This window comes from Brienomyrus brachyistius, chromosome 1 (genome assembly GCF_023856365.1).
Source record: "Brienomyrus brachyistius isolate T26 chromosome 1, BBRACH_0.4, whole genome shotgun sequence".
NCBI lineage: Eukaryota > Metazoa > Chordata > Actinopteri > Osteoglossiformes > Mormyridae > Brienomyrus > Brienomyrus brachyistius.
In genome coordinates, this window is record NC_064533.1 from 24,480,037 (window position 1) to 24,498,141 (window position 18,105).

The 18,105-nt window shown below is 43.6% G+C and overlaps 1 protein-coding gene across 1 annotated transcript in view; it reads left to right on the top strand.

Annotated features, from left to right (window-relative positions):
• pip4k2aa (phosphatidylinositol-5-phosphate 4-kinase, type II, alpha a) overlaps window positions 1-12,852 on the top strand; it is a 35,489-nt gene extending 22,637 nt beyond the window's left edge. Inside the window, exons 4-10 of the mRNA XM_048971038.1 lie at window positions 3,417-3,569; window positions 4,248-4,394; window positions 4,764-4,802; window positions 8,489-8,602; window positions 8,944-9,184; window positions 9,791-9,898; window positions 10,132-12,852. Coding sequence (XP_048826995.1) covers window positions 3,417-3,569; window positions 4,248-4,394; window positions 4,764-4,802; window positions 8,489-8,602; window positions 8,944-9,184; window positions 9,791-9,898; window positions 10,132-10,208 — 879 coding nt within the window. The 3' untranslated portion in view covers window positions 10,209-12,852. The remainder of the gene's footprint in view (window positions 1-3,416; window positions 3,570-4,247; window positions 4,395-4,763; window positions 4,803-8,488; window positions 8,603-8,943; window positions 9,185-9,790; window positions 9,899-10,131) is intronic.
• Window positions 12,853-18,105: the final 5,253 nt, after the last annotated feature.

The window sequence follows — 18,105 nt, forward strand, 5'->3', positions numbered from 1 at the left end:
CAGAATAGCTGATGAGTGGAACGGAAAATAGCTGAGTTCTTTAAAGGGGCCAAAGTGTATCAAACAATAGTGTAAACCTGTTACTTCCTAATGGATGTTAATGGAAGATTGTCCAGGACATCAGCTTGTGTCTAACTGGCCCCTTTCCTGCTCTTCGGTTCCGGCAACGAGCCACTGGAAGCAACGACAAAAATTAGCTTAGATGCTTAACGTTTACATTTACTTTTCTCCAAACACTTGTCCCCAAAGTGATGCACATTACAAACATACGGTTGTTGAGGAGTGGACTAGGCGTAAGCGCAGCTAGGCTGAGCTTCCAATGACTGCCCAGGCACAAGTGTAAGCAGGATTGGAGAAAGAGCTACACGACAATGTCTAACAAAGCAAGAAGCTAATAGGGCTATTCGGTAATGAGGAGTGCGACATGAAGAATATTCCTGGAATATAGAGAGGCATCAGGCTAGCGGAGGAGACTTAGCTTAGACTCTTATGCTTAGACACCCTGGGAAAGGCCGTATTAGCCGAGTCGCACCAAAAGCAACACTTTTCCCTTCCCGCAAAACTTCTCCGCTGTCTGCAAAGAGCTGGATTAGCCCTGCGACCGTTCGGCTGGGGCGCCTGTGGCCACTTTCCGTAGGATAATTACTCCGTCGCCGCGGCTTTGAAGCTGGGGCCTGTTGCCTTGGGCTCAGATGAAGGCTCTGCGCTCGGGCTTTGGGTCTCGCCCGGCGGCCAGCGAGCCGAAGCAGGCGTCTGCCGGCGTTAGATTAGCCATGAAGGAATTTGTTCAGCCCTTTGCTCACGTTAAATTGAATTTTAATCGTGCCAGTACTTCATGTCTGTTCTTTTAGTAACTGAATGATTCCTTTTTCCACGAACACAAATGGCACCGGTGGCGAGGGGTAGGGACACGGTTTTGGACACTAGTCCATTGCAGAGAGAACATGTTCACAGTTCACGTCTACAATTCAGAGACACCAGTTCATCCGAAACAGGGGTTTTTTTTTGTGGATTTTTTTTGACTGGGAATAAACCTGTAATATCCAGAAGATCCCCCCCCCCTCCCCAAACACAAGGCGAACTTGCAAACTTATAAGTGTAATTGGGGGAAGAGAATCGAACCCATGACCCTGGAGGTATGACATGGCAGTGCAAACCGCTGAGGCCTGCACCTCCCTGATGTGTGTTATCAGTGCTGAACATGTTGCGACACAGATAGAGATACGGAAAGTACCCTTTAAGGACAGCAAATGAGCATGTGACACAGGGACCTGATGCCATAGTGGGAATTGAATTGAATTGAATTGTCACACAATCTGGTTGATGAAAATTTATTTGAACAGTTCTTCTGAATGTGCATGCAATGACCTACCCTGACAGGGATGTTCTTCACAGGCATACATCAAATCAGAAAAGTAGGGTTAGGTATCATACCACTGATTGAACACAAATGACAATCGGGAATAAGTTGTTGGATACTTGGGAGCAGACAGATGGGAATGGGGATATACGTAATAAAAGTGCGTCAAGGTCATTGACTGAGGAAGGAAAAAAGGTCAGCCGCTTGTGTCAGCAGGAACACGAGTTGAGAAGCAGCTTTTCGGGAGCCCTTAGCTGCTTGCGAGAGGGGGCATGGGGGTCTGTGGCCAGGACTGGGACAGAAGCATCAGCCGACCTCGGCCTGCTTCAGGATGCACACGCCCCCCACCCACCAGGGTGTCGTTTGAAATTCAAATTAGGAAGAAGCCTGATAAACTGACTTCCCCTGTAAAAGGGAAAAGGGGATAAAGGGGACCAGCTACAGCAGGAAGGCGACCGAGATACATTTAGAAAAGGCAAGTAGGGAAATGATCTTGTACTGGTGAAACATGGAGCGAATCCCCCCACCGATGTGGCACTGAGGTTCATCTGTCAGTCACATCCAATGGATTAAGGCAGACTTTCTGCCAGTAGGAGGGGCCACAAGAGGCAGCATCAGTAGTAGCCGGGAGCTTTATTTTTATTTTATTTTATTTTTTTCCCCCAATAGGACCCACCGATATCTGCTACTGTGTTTGTCAGTGAAGCACCGTTGAAGCCATTTCCTCATTCGACCTTATAGCTTTTGCCATTAGAAACTGAGATGTGGGACATTAGCAGAAAATGCTTTGGAGCCCTTAAACCCAAAGTTGTTACTTACAAAGAAATGCATATTGAAAATGGCATGTGCGGCACATGTACAGGAAATGCATCCTCGACGTATGGGCGCATGTCTTGAAGAGATTCAGCTGCGCTGTGACAGAGGAGCCGCTCTGAGATGTTTACATGGCTGCCTGCCAGGGCTGTCTTTTCCTAGCCTCGGGGGGGGTGGGGGGGGTAACGCCTACAGTCTGCCAGAGCCCTGAGTGCGATCTAATAAACCCAGTCGCTGGAAGCGGCCGTCTGGACATCTGGGGGGCTGCAACCGAAACCTTTTCCTAATTACATTTTGAATGCGACGCCCGTCAGGCGCATGGGCAGCATGCAGTGGATGCTGACACCGGTGAGGGAGAGCTTGGCCAAGTAGCCCCCTGTTCAGTCACCTGCTTCAGTCGGCCGGCGAGCTTTTGGGTCTCCTTAATATAGCAACAGGAAGCTGCCCCCCCACCCACCCACATTTCAGGTCCTGGCAGCTTCTTCACTGATGCTGCCTGGTTACCAAAATAATAATACAAACAGAAACTCTCAGCTTGGTTGCCAAGGTAAAGGCGATAGTGCTGAGCTCCCTGTGAGGGCGAGGTGTGCTCATCTACCTTTGTTTGCCCCCACCAATGCAGGCTCTGATCAGCCTGGGGGCTCCAAAACAATGCCCACGGTGCCCCCCCCCGCAGGAACACTCAAAGCAGTTACTGTCTATTAGATGACTTGTTTAAAAAAAATGATCTTGTATTGAGTTATCTGACTGACAATCTTCTGCCACAAAACCACTTTAAATTAACACAAACGGGTGAAAATGCAAATATAATAATAAGATTCTTCAGCTGTCACACTCATGCTCACTCATCACTCTTTTGGAATATTTAATAAATATTTTCTGTAATTCAGTGCACAGCTGTACGGTTTGTACTGAAATCGAGGTTCAGCATTATTTTTCTTTTGTGTATATTGAAATGCTACCGATCCCATGCTGCCTCTCCCTTGAATTTCACGTTGCATCGGACATCGATTATTTACATTTTCAGGTATATAGGACACATGACATTCAGTCGCCAATGTGTTGTTAATTGGTGATTGAGCTTTGAAGATGTATTGACATGCATCACCTTCGATTGGTGGGATTGTCTTTGAGGTCTAGATCTTGGTTGTCTTTTAAACCCAAGCTGGTACCGGGGAGAACGTTTGGAGAAGGGCTTGGTGGAGACAGACCCAACCGTGCATTTCTAATGTACCTCCCACAGAATTCCCTGACGCGGAGCGCGCCCATTCCCAGTGACGCCCAGGGCCGGAGCGGGGCTCGCTTCCACACCACGTACGACAAGCGGTACGTCATCAAGGCCATCACCAGCGAGGACGTGGCTGAGATGCACAACATCCTCAAGAAGTACCACCAGGTGGCGTATTCGCCGTATGCGGGAAGTCCTGGGCAACCACCTGAGATGCGTGATTCATACACGGGCAGCACAGTGTCCCACTCTTACCTTCAAAGTTAGTTTGGTTCTGGTGGAGTGCTGCATGGGAAGATCTTCTGACGATGACTGTTGAAACGTGGCATGCACATTAACGATGCTTTCAGGCGATGCGTGAGTGTCGCGTTGATAGAGGAAACGTGTTTTTAATGTTGCCATCACAGCCGTGGGTGTAAAACCTCATTTTTTAGAAGTGTCTCGGTGTCATACCTGAGTGGCTATATGGGTTATGACTTGTACCCGTGATCAGAAGGTCACCGGTTCAGATCCCATGGTTGGCAGAGCGATGTCACTGTTTGATCCTTTAGCAAGGCCCTTAACCCCAATTGCTTCAGGGACTAGCTGACCCTTGCTCTTGCGCTTATGTCAATGTCACTTCGGATCAAAGCATCTAGTAGATGTAAATATCTGACTCATGTACTGAGGAAATCAAAATCCTACTAGCATGAATGCAGGAAGGGATACGTTTCCAACCCCATTGTATGATAACGCTTCAACAGGTTCAGGAGACGTCTACTTTCCAGCAGGGCAGGCGGTGAAGGTGGTACTTGGGTCACGTCCATGAACATCAGCCTATCTAATGAGCTCCATACCATCCCACAGTTCATCGTAGAGTGCCATGGCAACACGTTGCTACCCCAGTTCCTTGGCATGTACCGCCTCACGGTGGACGGGGATGAGACCTACATGATCGTCACACACAACGTGTTCAGCAGCCGACTGGGAGTCTTCAAAAAATACGACTTGAAGGTGAGAGTCAGTGATCTGTTGCCATATTATTATGTTGTTTTGCTTGGAAACCTTTACAGTCATTACTTGTGTAATTTTTTTTATTATTATTATTATTGTTGTGGGGTGATCGGGGAGGTGTGACGCTCTTCGGGTTCGAGGACACTATGTCTGTGATAAGAAGGTTACTGGTTCAGATCCCAGGGCTGCCAGAGTGATGTCACTGTTGGGCCCTTGAGCGAGGCCCTTAACCCTCAATTACGCCAGAGAGTGTCTGAGACTGTTTACTCAAAAAACAGTATGTCGCATTGGATAAAAAGCATCTGCTAAATAAATGTAAATTTAAATGTAAATATAGTGTAAATGTGATATTTCTGGTTTGTTTTTCAGGGTTCCACGGTTGCCAGAGAAGCAAGTGACAAGGAAAAGGTAAATGTGCTTAGTAACCTCTGACGTGTTCCGGTAGTCTTGCGGTTTTCTGTGTGTGTTGTGCTGTAACCATAGTCCCCCAGCCACAATCTCGATGTCACCTGAGTTGCTCATTCTTGCGTTTCCATTTGACTGTGAGAAGTAGTTCCATTCCTCTGTCAGATATTCCACTAGCATAGCTATACAACTGCCCTTCAGTGTCACCCAAGGACTGTTAGCTTCTGGGTTGCATTCAGATCAGCACAGTCTTTAGGCACCAAGTTGTAAAGTGTGGATATGTATGGTTTAAAAAAAAAGAAAGTACAGATGCTCCTCAACTTACGCACTTTCAACTTACGAACTTTTTGTCTACTCACCAATTCTGCCTAGTACGACTCCTGGCCTCTACTCTCGCCGTGCAGCAGCGTAGCGTGCGTACTCCCAGCATCCTAGTTCTTAGTACTGGCGTTTACCTTTAAAATGACGTTGAATAACGACTTACGAACATTTCAAGTTACGAACAGCCGTTCAGAGTGTAGCTCATTTGTAAGTAGTGGAGCGTCTGTATATTTGAATCAGACTGATACTGAAATGATGCTTTATCTCCCCTGCTTGTTGGCACAACGACTCTGACAGTACCACCCTTGTCTCACTTCTCCATAGTCTGAAGTCTGAATGCCACCCCTGCTGTGTGTGTGTGGAGCTCGCAGGTTCCCTCATGTTCCCTCAGGTTCCCTCATGTTGTGTGGGTTCTTCCTCCCGGTCCGAAGGCTTGCAGACAGGCTCACTGGAATCTTAAAATACTCCTTAGAGTGTTGGGATTCTGTGCCATTTTCACTCCCCGTTCTTGACGTTCCAGGTGGCCCTGACCTTTTTAATATGACTGGATGTATAATGAAATCTTAGATCTTCCTGGCTGCTCTCTGAGTTTCTGTTATGCGAGTGGGTTGGCAATATTGATGCAGGCTTTTCTGAAGTTCAGCGGGCTGAAGAAATGCCAGGTGCACTGTGTGAAATCGCTGCGATATGAAAGAATGACCTTAAGAAACTGGAAAAAAGAAAAGAACGGAACTTAACACAAACGTGCGCGGTGTGGAGAACTGTGCTGCTTATTGGTGCTTAAATGTGGGGACAGAGGGTCCATTTCATATCTAATATACAGCTTTGGAAAAATGAAGTTTTTGTTTCACTCATTTCTCAATCTATGGGTTTGTGTCTGTGAATAATATTTTTTTTTTTTCATACTGCAGCCTGGTTCTTCTCTGTCTCTCATTGATGAAGGGCTTCTTCCTTGCTTTACAGGACTTCAGTTTTTGCTTCTAGGAGCCTGATACCATCCTGTCCGCACTTCACCCCTGCAGTTAATGCTTCCCATTCCTTTTGAAGGTCACTTAATGTCATCCTACGATTCATGAGAAATTGTCGGATAAGTTAACAGTCATCTCTGGCATTAGACAGTCGCTTCCACCCTTTACCTGACTGGTTTCTGGTCACTCCCAGTGTCTCCTGCTTCACCTTATTCTTCTGTACTGCTGTCTTAGAAATTTTGAACCTGGAAGCAACCTGCTGCTCAGCACAGCCTTCTGCCAGCAGAACCACGATTAAACCAGGATTTAAAAATGCAGATTTAAAAAAACATATATATATATATAGAGTGGTGTCTTATTTTTTTTTTCTCAAGCTTGTATTCTGGGCTTATGATGGTTACCCCCCCCACATGTGCTTGGTCTCCATGGTGACCTAGATTCTGCACCAGCCTGTTTGGCTCAGCACTTTCCTAATTATTGCACTAGTTCCTTGGTCCCTTCGCAATGGCACAGTTACTCCCCAGGGGGGGCTTCTCCTTTCCCTCATAAGATATTTAGGAAACGTTTGGCCGATTGCCCTGAATTGTGATTTTTGTTTATATGTTCATATTTTTTCAACTGTTTAAGTCATGCACTCGTACAGGCTTCAGAATGGTAGTAAATGTCCTGCCCTGATCGTCCGCTCCTTCCGTGTGCCACGCCCCCTCATCTACCCAGGGACGGATTATGGGTTGTGTGGGCCCCTGGGCAAAACGTTCGCGAGGGCCCCCCAGCACCACAACCACCACAATTCAAGGGCCCTTGGCAGCCAAACGCTCTCCCTATAGGGTCAGGGGCCCTTGTAGGCAGAGGATCAAAGAATGTAGGCCCTCTAAAATAGACAAACGAAAATACATTGTTGATAAGCGTTGCAAATTGTTTTGGGTTAGGGGCCCCACGGGCCCCCTGCACCCCAAGGGCCCCTGGGCAGCGGCCCCGCTGGCCCGGTCCGTAACCCGTCCCTGCATCTACCCCATGTGGATTCCGGTGTTTACCAGCTGTTTCCTGTTACTGTCATTAGTCCTATGTATTTAAGTCTGCTTTAGGTATGTCTTCCCCAGTCCAGTCACTCTTGTGCTTTGCCTCGCGTGTTCCTTTAATAAATCCCTCATTCCCCACTTCCTCGTCTCCCTGCTCCTGTTTCCCCGGTCGGCGTGCAGGACAGTAATTACCATAATGCATAAATGAGTCTCCATTTTGAGGTCCGATTCAAAACACTGTCTACACTTACAAAGTGGTATCAGACATTGCAGAAGGGCTTCAATTGCAGCTTTTGTAGCTCGATTTTTCAGTGTCACGAAGGTGAGGATTTCCTCAGACTTACCATCTTTGGATTAGAAACTGTATCTTGGTGTGTGATTGCAGAACTTTCCGCATTGGTATCTCTCATGGGAACACTTTCACAGGTAGCCGTCTAAGAAACGCCCCTCCCATGTCCTCTCTACCCCAGTTTAAATGGACTTTATCTTGTTCACTTACATTTAGCCCAGACCACCTTAAACCCTTAAATCTTACTAACCCAAAAAAATTCGGCCTTGTGATACAGGCCCCGGACTCATTTTGTTCATCACACACGTCTTTAATTGTTCTTAATGGGATTATGCATAATTTCAATAAGTCATAGTCACTTTTTTTGTGAAAAAGGGACTAATAGGTTAGATTTAACTGATATTTCACAAGTGTTAAAATTTTCCCGTTTAGCCTCCTTACGTCCTGCACCATTTCCCACAGGTGACAGCAATCCTGACGTGACCAAGCGCGATGAATGTGTCACGGTAAATCTATAGATTAGTGTCACCAATTTGTCCCGAGAATCGCTGACCTACACCAGGTGCTGGATGAGTCATTGTGGCTTGTATTAGAAATTCGTAAGTAGTGGAGCGTCTGTGTATTAAAAATAGCAAAGTATTGTTTATGACAGATTAAAGAGGAAAAATGTCTTGTACTGGGAGCAGTAAATATGGTTTTCCTGTGTTAGGTCTCGAATTCGGTTGTGGTCTTGTAAAACATGTTGTGTGTGCATGTGCGGCTATCAGATGAAGGTCCCGGGTTAGTCTGTATGCTCCCATCACCAGAGTAAGAGCAAACTGAACACTTTGCAGAGGTCAACATGCCCGTAAAGCATAATCAGACGTTGTCCAATGACATCACTGAACAAGGGTCAAGACGAACTTCAGTTAGGTAGCTCCACAGCACCCTCTATGGTCATGCAAGGTACAGCAAGGCATGTACACTTCACAAGTTTTAAACAGCTTGTGCATTACACATATTAAAGAGAACATGGAATATACATTTCAGAGAAGCCGAACAGCTGTCCATTGTGGAAGAAATTTAATGTTGACGTCCTTCCGTTACTTTTAGGCCAAAGAACTCCCAACATACAAAGACAATGACTTCATCAACGACGGACAGAAGGTGTACATCGACGAAAACAGCAAGAAGATGTTCCTGGAGAAGCTGAAAAGGGATGTGGAGGTGAATGTGGGGACCCGGGGATAGTAGGCGGGGCTTGTGTAGAATTTAGAGACACCCCCCCCTCCCATATCGGATATTTGTATGAGCTGTTGCACGAGGCTGAGCAGGATGCAAGCAAACGGGGAGAAGGTCTGCAGCAGCCCGTAACTCTGCACAAGCCTCCAACCTCTGGAAGGGCAAATGTCTGCCTGCTTTTGAGGGGCTGGCAGCCGCCTCCGTCAATGTTGGTGCACGTCAATTACTTTGAGGAAAAACAACGCACAAATGACACGAGGGTGTGCTTGTTTAATTAAATGTGTAATTACATCGCAGTTTACTTAGTGCTGATTTTCCTGCCTCAGTTCCTGGCCCAGCTGAAGCTGATGGACTACAGCCTTCTAGTGGGCATCCATGACATAGAGCGGGCGGAACAGGAGGAGGTGGAGATCGAGGACAACGATGGGGAGGAGGAGGGGGAGAGCGACGGCGGGCTCGTCAGCACCCCCCCGGACAGCCCCAGCAACACCCTAGACAACAACAGGGTGTTCGGCACTGGGGAGTTCGACCCCAACATCGACGTTTACGCGCTGAGGAGCCATGATAGTGAGTCTGACCGCCGTGTCACTGTACAGGCACGCCGCGTGTGATGGACTTGCACACACGTGACCTTCGCTGGACACAGTTAATGACATGTTGCGGGTAGGGATGGTGGAAAGACCCAAGCGAGGCAGGTGTGGGAGGAAGGGTTAGCAACTTTGGAGGTGGAATGGATGTAGGGTTAACAGGAGGGAGGAAGGAATGGGGGGGTACAGGAAGATGAAATGGATATTTGGCCAAAGGAAGGCTGCAGCTGGGGGCAGGTATAGGCATCGCTGTCCGAGCACGTCTTCACTCCTCGCACTGCAAGACAGTCATGCTCCTCCCCTGTAATAGTCTTTCATGTCCATTTAGCCTGGTCCCTGTGGACCAAACGTTTATTGGGAACTTGTGTGGTGTGGATCATCCATCTCTCTCCCGGTAGATGATTTATATAGTCGTATTATTTTGTGGCATGAGAAGCAGATGTACCGGGTGCGAGACTAAGAGCACAGCTGAGGAATGTGTGCGTGTACGTGTATTGTATTCAGTAACCATTTTAAATGGTGACCTAACTAAACATTCATGTCATGTAATTTATTGTAAACATCTGTGGTGTGTTTTTTTGTGCAGATGCCCCGAGGAAGGAGGTGTATTTCATGGGGATCATCGACATCCTGACGCACTATGACGCGAAGAAGAAGGCGGCGCACGCGGCCAAGACAGTCAAGCATGGGGCGAGTATAGAATATAGAGCTTATTACAATAATAAACGCATGAAACTTTGATGAATGGCCAAGACGAGCGGCTGTTTGTGCTTTCCTGGTACGTGGCGGAGGAAACCCTGTCCGGCTTCGCAGGTGTTCGGAGCTCAGCTTGCACGCTGTGGATTCAAGTTTCTGTCAGTCCCTCCTCCCCATGTAAAAATCACATGCTGCATGATACTTAACCCGCTGTTTCCCCTGTACAGGCAGGGGCTGAGATCTCCACGGTCAACCCAGAGCAGTACTCCAAGAGATTCTACGACTTCATCACCACAATCCTTTCGTAGCCTCGGCGGAGAGGGCAGGGTTGGGGGGGTGGGGCAGATGGTCTGGGAGATCTGGGAAATGCACATACAGTTCACCAGTGGGGGGATTTTCTCTCTGGACGACTGCAGTCGCCATTTGTTTACATTTTTTTTTCTGGGATTGGAAGCAGTATTTCCCCACCCCCCATGTTGGTGTTCGTTCATCATTTTCTCCAGTATCCCAGCTGTGTGTGAATTCTGTTACGTTTGTTCTGCTTCAGCAGTGAAATAAGAGATTGGCCTTGGAGGGTGGTAGAGGGAGGAGTGCAATGGCGGGAACCAGGATTTTTAGTGGGGAACTGGACAGAGCAACATAATGTTGGAGATATTGTAGTGGTCAGTCAGGAGGGGACCTCCGACCCGCATAACTACGATGCTCCTGTGATGCTCTCCTCCTCTCCTCCACCAGTGCTGTAATATCAAGTGACGCTTGTTGAGTGATATTGTGTGGTCTCTAGTGGTGAAACGTCTACAAAGAAAGTCCTTAACCCACTTCCAGTGGCTTCGCGTAGCTCCTGCTCGTTCCCGGTGGTCTGCGTTCCTGGGATGACCAGAGGTCCGGCAGGCAGAATCTGCAGCACTTTGGGATAACTTGCTCTGGACCACTGTGAGAAAGATGTTTACTCTGGTAGAATCAACACAGAATACATCTCTCTCTCTTTTTTTTGTGCGCTATGATAAATGGCTTTCAGCAAGATGACTGAATTTGTAGCCCTACCCCCACAAGACAGAGAAACTCTTTCTTCTAGTGTTGCAGCATGGAGCCGTCTTGCTCTCTGTAGACTGAATGAACACTTTGCTTTTGTGTGTGTGTGCGTGTGTGTGTGTGCGCGCGCGCATGTGTATGTGTTGCACAAGTACAATCCCAGCCGGTCAACTTCATTTTACATCTGGCTTTGTTTTGAGTTTTATACATAAAGTATTTTACGATACATTCAGCAGTTTAGAGGCCACATGTTTTATATGTTTGACCCAGGGCCTTAATCGATTACTAATTGATTTATTATTAATTTAATTGTCCGGTGATCATTTCAAGGACATACTGACCCTTAAGGGGAAAGACTGAAAATGAAAAGAAACCCGCAATTTGTATATTTGCACATGAAAAAAGTCACAAACCTTTTATGCACCCGAGTTATCATTTATGAAGGGAACTGCAAACAGCATCTGTTATATAAATATTTTTGCGATCGTGCAAGACGTCCAGTAACAGGCTACAAGTTAAATATGCTGTATCCTTAACCCTGTTCGGGAGCTTCCACATGGTAGCTATGTTTGTGTAGATATATAGAGTATAAATACGGATATATTTTTACATTACTTTTTAATCAAAAACAAAACAAAAAAAAAAGATATGCAAGAATTTTTAAAGTACCTTGTAGCGTAAGCTCAAAGGTTGTGCTAAAATGAAGGATGTTATTGTATTAATTTGTCCCAATCCCTAAGTATTGTATGTTGTCTGTAATCCACATTTCATCTTGTGCTTATAATGCAAATGCATTTGCTTGTTATTAATTTCCGTAAGCGACAGTATTAGCACGCTTGACGCGTTCTCTTTAGAGTACAGGGTCCAATAAAAGATCAAATGTTTTATAATGTGTTTTTAATGTATGCAGTACACTGTGCGAGAGGCGTGCCTTTTCCTTCCGATTTTAGTTTTATTTTCTGAAAAGCGATTATTTCAGAATGGATTTAAACTATGAAGCCATTCACGCGCAGTTTTTTAATACGTCAGTGATTCACCGTAAGTCATAATTGGTTTTAATAACGGGAAGCCATCGGTTACATTCTCTTTGGAGACTGGCTTGCTTTGCAACACTGCCCAATAAATATGGTGCCGGGCATTGCTGTGTTTTACTCCTGTCCTTCTAGAAATCAGTATTACATTTACTTTTTTTAAGTAGCTGGTCATATTAAGGTGATCAACGCGAGGGTGAGTTTGTCCTCTGTTACCTACTGACCGATTTCAGGCAAATGGACATTAAACCACGATCCCGCGAGCTGTTCATTATTTGAACAACGTGTAATGGGAGTTGTTTTACTATGTATTAACGTTTTAATATTTGTATCCTACGATCAGGTTGTTCGACATTTTCAGGCCATGATGGAATTTGTTTTCTTGGTCGGTTTGGATGACGTCACCTGACCTGTTTCTCAGACGTCTTCTACAGCTTGTGGCGTGTTTTAGTTGCTTATTAATTTTGCCAAAAAGACTGATGACCGATGTTACCTGGCTTAATTTAGCTTTGTCTGTTCGTTAAATTACAAAGCAAACTTGAGAAAGAATGTACAGCTTATTTAAAATATTGAAAAAATGTTTTTTTTTTTTTTTTTAATTCTAATCAATGATTGTGTTTATAAAAGCGAATGTGCGCGTGTGTGTTTTTTTTTTAACCTACAAGATAAAGCTTCGGTGAGGCAAGTATGTTGTGACTGAAATACTTTAAAATGGTAAAAATCATTTGTATAAGAATAACTTGCTCAGTGCTTATGCATATTTGTCTGCCGATCGTTTCGTATTTGTACTTTAAGAGTAAGGCTGCCTGTTGTACGCTGTTGTACTAATGTAAAATACCCCCCATCACATAACAAAGCTCAATAAAACTAAGTACGTTGTCTGTCTTTACATTTTTCTGGTCGTCTATGCTGCATCCTGTTCTGCTGCTTACTACTGTACTTCGCCTGTATTTTGTTGCTTTGTTGGCGGTTTGCTAATTCGGCGCCCCCCTCAGAAGACAGCGCCCTAGGCGACCGCCTCTGACAGCAGCATGCATGTTTTTACCGGCCTTGAGTCAAGATTTAATTTATGATTCAGAAATTGTAGCCTTTGTGTGTGTGTGTTAGTCAAGGGTCTTCGTGTATTCGTGTAAATGTCATTTCTCGTGTTGTTTTAAATGCTGTTTATTACTGCAGTAGTAATTTTACGAGGATACACTGTTATTTTACAAGGTCTATGTATTAGGGGCATGTTTTACACGACTGCATATATCATACAGGTGCACTTTATTCCCTTTCTTCCCGCAAATGGCCATTGGTCATTACAAGTCTGACACAAAATTTTCATGTTCATATATAGGCCTAAGCAATTATAACGGAACTGTGACCGAGGCGCGCCAGTTACTGTAGGAGGCGTTTATTTGCATACCATACGTAGGCCTATTTCTAAAAATAAGATGACTTATGGTGATTTAAAAATGTTAAAAAGCTACTACTGACAAATTTTATTGGAGGTGAATTGGGTTTGGTTTTCTTGGGGCAACACCACCACTCCCATTGGTTGCATTGTTCGTGAAAGTCAGTCAGTCTTTTGGTAAGTATACAACCACCCAGACGCAGACGGCTGTGATATTAACGTGGAAACACACGGTTAGTTAACTAAGACGAGAGAAGCGCGCCGTTTGAACGTTGCTATTATGAATTTACCCCTCACATATAAATTCCGTGTCCTTATAGCATTATTATTATTGCTTGCTTGTTTGTTTTTCGGATACTGAATCGTCGTAGAGGAACCATTCAGGTGTGGGACAAGTGGAGTTATATTAACCACGTGTTGACTTTATAACAATGTTTATGCTCTGGCACAACCTGTCAAAGGTCTACTTTGAACGACTCTCAGGTCTTTACTACAACCTATAGGCTTAGGCTACACTCGGGGCTTTGCTTGTCACTGGGGCTGTACCCTTGTAGCCAAATGTACACATTTAAGGTACAGAAATAGACTGAGAAACATCCCAAAGGTACAGACAGCATTAATGTACCATCAATGGCACATAAATGTTCATCAGAGTCCATTGCTCTACCTTAAAAGGTACAAGTACCTACAGCTATAGAGTACTGGTAGACCCTTGAGGGTACAGCACCAGTGACCATGATAGGTACACATTTTTACCCTTTTTCTGAGATGGTATAGGAGAGACCGAGGAGTGCTGTCACACATATAATTTTTTCCAGAATTTGTGGAAAACGCAACCTTGCCGAATGGTCATAACCATGCTAAAAGAAAGACGAGGGTTTAATGCACAGTTCAATATACGTTGTATATTAATTTCTTATTTCATATTAATTTAATTGTACAATAAATGCACAACTGTATTTTGCGACAACGTGTCCCATAATGGAACATATTGTCACACGCGCGGGGAAGCATTGAAAGGGTGCTTAAGTTAACCATCAAGCTGCAAGATATTCTGTATGACCAACATATAGAAACAATAAAACTATACGAATTCACTGAACAGTTTAGACGTATTGAAAAGCAACACACTAGAGAACATTTACAACTATAGAACAATTAATGCAGTTAAATATCCCATTTTTGTATATTTATTTCATTAAAGAAAGAAATATTCTTAAACCTGTTTCGATTGGAGGCTTTGTGTTAAGAAGGCGATTGATCAAAAGAGCAATAATACACACGGCAACGGCATGTTTGAAATAACTCATTAACAATATCGAATTAGAAATAATTCAATGCATTTCATATATATCTGTCAGTCCCCCCTCCCCATGTAAAAATCACATGCTGCATGATACTTAACCCGCTATTTCCCTTGTACAGGCAGGGGCTGAGATCTTACCATAATGGCCAAAAAGGAGTGTCAGTTAAACAACGCACTGGGTCTCCTATTAAAATGTGAGAACTTAATGCGCCAGACACGCTGTCATGCTAACGTCACTGCTATGCTATTATGACTGAAATGAACTATAGGTAAGTTATTTACATTAAAGCTAAATAAATCCCTCTGTTATATATATGAACCAGTTTTACAACTAACCAAACAGTAGTGTGTGTGTGTGTGTGTGTGTGTGTGTGTGATATAAGCATGTGCTGATTTTGAGTTTGAAAACTCAGTTGCTGATCAAATACTTAAATATAAAAACGAATTAGTTTTTTTTCATATTATTGGTGAAAATGATAGTATATGCAGTAAGTTCAGCGTAGTGTTTGTCTCATGTAAAAAATGTGCCCTATTATTTTCTGTACCAGTATTTCTCACCAGTACGCTGTTGTCACTGAATAAATTGCTCGCCTCCGTAGCTCTTAATTGCTACTATGTGACATTTCAGGAATATCAATTAGATGACTTTCTGGGACATTAAAACCACCCTAAAACTTGTGCAAAGCTCTACGTGTACTAATGAATTCAATGATTTCGAATTGCAACTAACACCATAACGACTATAATAATTAAACGCTTTATAACGAACTACTAGTTAGTCTACTGAAACAGGGAAATGTACAATTACACGTTTAACGGTTGAAAAAACGCATTTGGCTATGAAATTAAAAGTACCCTACATCGGATTTTGGTTTCACTTATTAAATGTTTCATAGCAATTTTGATTGACGCAGCATTAATAACGAGACAAAAATAATAATGTCACGGCTGTTACGCTTCGTTGGTCGCAGATCGCTTGGCTTTACTGAAGCGATCAGTTTCAAATTTTAAAATCAGTGCAATCCCAAATGAAAAATAATAAAGTTTCACTGGGTAATTTGATTCCTTTTTATGCTATGAAAGTAGCTGTGATTAAAATGATTAAATTTGTGATTAAATTGTATCGTTATTGTCAAGCGATGCATTAAAAAGTAACACTTATTCGTCTCCACCACATAAACTATTGTTACAATACAGATTATTTCTGAAAGAAAAATGAAATTTCGAAATCGGATTTTAATACCCTGTGCAATTGATCATGCACAGGCTGTGTCACCGACAGAGGGCCACAAAGAGCAAAGCTAATCCCAACGCCGGAACAATTTACATAAACTAACAGGAAACAGATTTATAGCTGAGCTCGACTTAAATATGACGCCACGACAACACGACAATTAGTACAATTTCATCAACATTTGGTTAAAAAAAATTTCTGAAATAGTCGCAAACGAATGTGTAAGCGACAGAGGCTGATAAATTCTGCATGATAAAATTATATAGGCTATATAAGAGGACTAACATTTCATAGATTATAGAATACACTTAAAAGGTTATTAACCGGTGATGCCAATAAATAACGGCGCCAAATATTAAATAATTATACAAACCAGGATTCAGAAATGAAGCAGCCAAACAAAAAGAGAGAAAATAATAGCCTACGAAATCGGATTGTCAGGTTATTGATACACATTTATCATTCGGCAAAACTATGTCTGTGTTAAATGATTTTATTTTATTTCAGTTATAACTAATAGCGCTGAATTAATTCGTACAAGCAAACATAATTAACCCATAGATACTGCTGTATAATAGCGATTATTAATTCTTAAATTGCTTGACATTGATCGGTCATGCTGTAAAGTAATAGGTACATTTGTGGAATGGTTTCTTGCTTAGTTTTTTTTAAAGAATTTCCATTGACTTCGTTACAATGATCTCACTTCCCATTGTCCTCTCAGCGGAATTTCAATTGAATTTGCTCCTATCTGAAGTCAGCTGAGCACCGGATATTCTCAGGTTAAGAGTCCATATGATGAAAAGGTACTTTAGATTTAAATGCTGATAAAGGTTTGTCAAGTTTAAACAATTATTCATTTATTAGTTATTACTGTGGGCCAGAATTACATTTCTAATGCCGTTGAATTTAACCAGAATGCTTCATTCTCAAAAGCTAGAACCAAAATCGTATCTTGCTGACAGATCTCGATCGCAAGATTATGGATAATGCTTTATTTCATTGGTGTCCAACTCAAGTAAAAGTACTATCACTTCCAAAAAATGTACTTTGCGTAAAGAACCTTACCTAAAAACTATATTGAAGTAAGAGCAAAAAGAGTCGGCTGTTTAAAAAGTACCCAGACTAGTGAGTATTTCATAAAATATGTCCACCCTCATTTTTTTGTTAGACACTTGTTTAACACAACATACATTTGAGGGTGAGACAGTATCCCTGGAGCAATGTTGGGTTAAGGGCCTTGCTCCAGAGTGCAATGGGATAATCACTCTGCTAGCCGAGGAATTTGAACCAGCAACCTTCTGACCACCAGCACATAGTCACACATCATCCCTAACCCTGCAACATGCATGTAAATAAACTGAAAATGATACAAAAATTTGTTACTTTCTCTCATTTACATTAATTCAGGCTTTCAGCAACTTTACTTCATGGGCCAAAAAAATTCAGCCTACAATTTGAATTTGCCCATATAGACACCTAATACAAGGTACCTTTTTGTATTTCTGTTTTTATGCATTTTGTAAGGGGCGGCATGGTGGTGCAGTGGTTAACACTGTTATCTCACACCTCTGGGACCGGGGTTCGAGTCTCCACCTGGGTCACATGTGTGTGGAGTTTGCATGTTCTCCCCATGTTGTCATGGGGTTTCCTCCAGGTACTCTGGTTTCCCCCCCACAGTCCAAAGACATGCTGAGGCTAATTGGACTTGCTAAATTGCCCATGTGAGTGAATGGTGTGCGAGTGTGCCCTGCGATGGGCTGGCCCTCCCCATCCTGGGTTGTTCCCTGCCTCATGCCCATTGCTTCTAGGATAGGCTCCAGACCCCCTGCGACCCAGTAGGATAAGTGGTTTGGAAAACGCTAGGGAAGTAGCAGACACCGGGGATAGGGAATGCCACTGATTTTCTTTTCAATCCAATTAGATCCAATACCAAGGTTGTTATCACAGATCCTTATATTCACCACCCAACCCCTTATGGTAAGAATGGGGGTTATTTGCCAGGAGGTGGTTATGGGCAGATCACTCGTTCCATTCCCCTAGTCAATAATGTCCAGACCCCTGAATGTCTTCCCCTTCCTTCCCCCTTACAGGATCCCCCCGCCTGGTAGTAGTTCATGTCCTGCTTTCTGTATTAGTGTAAACGTTTCAGTTACCTTTGAAATCAATATTATAATGTTAAAATCAAAACAAAACACCCAATATC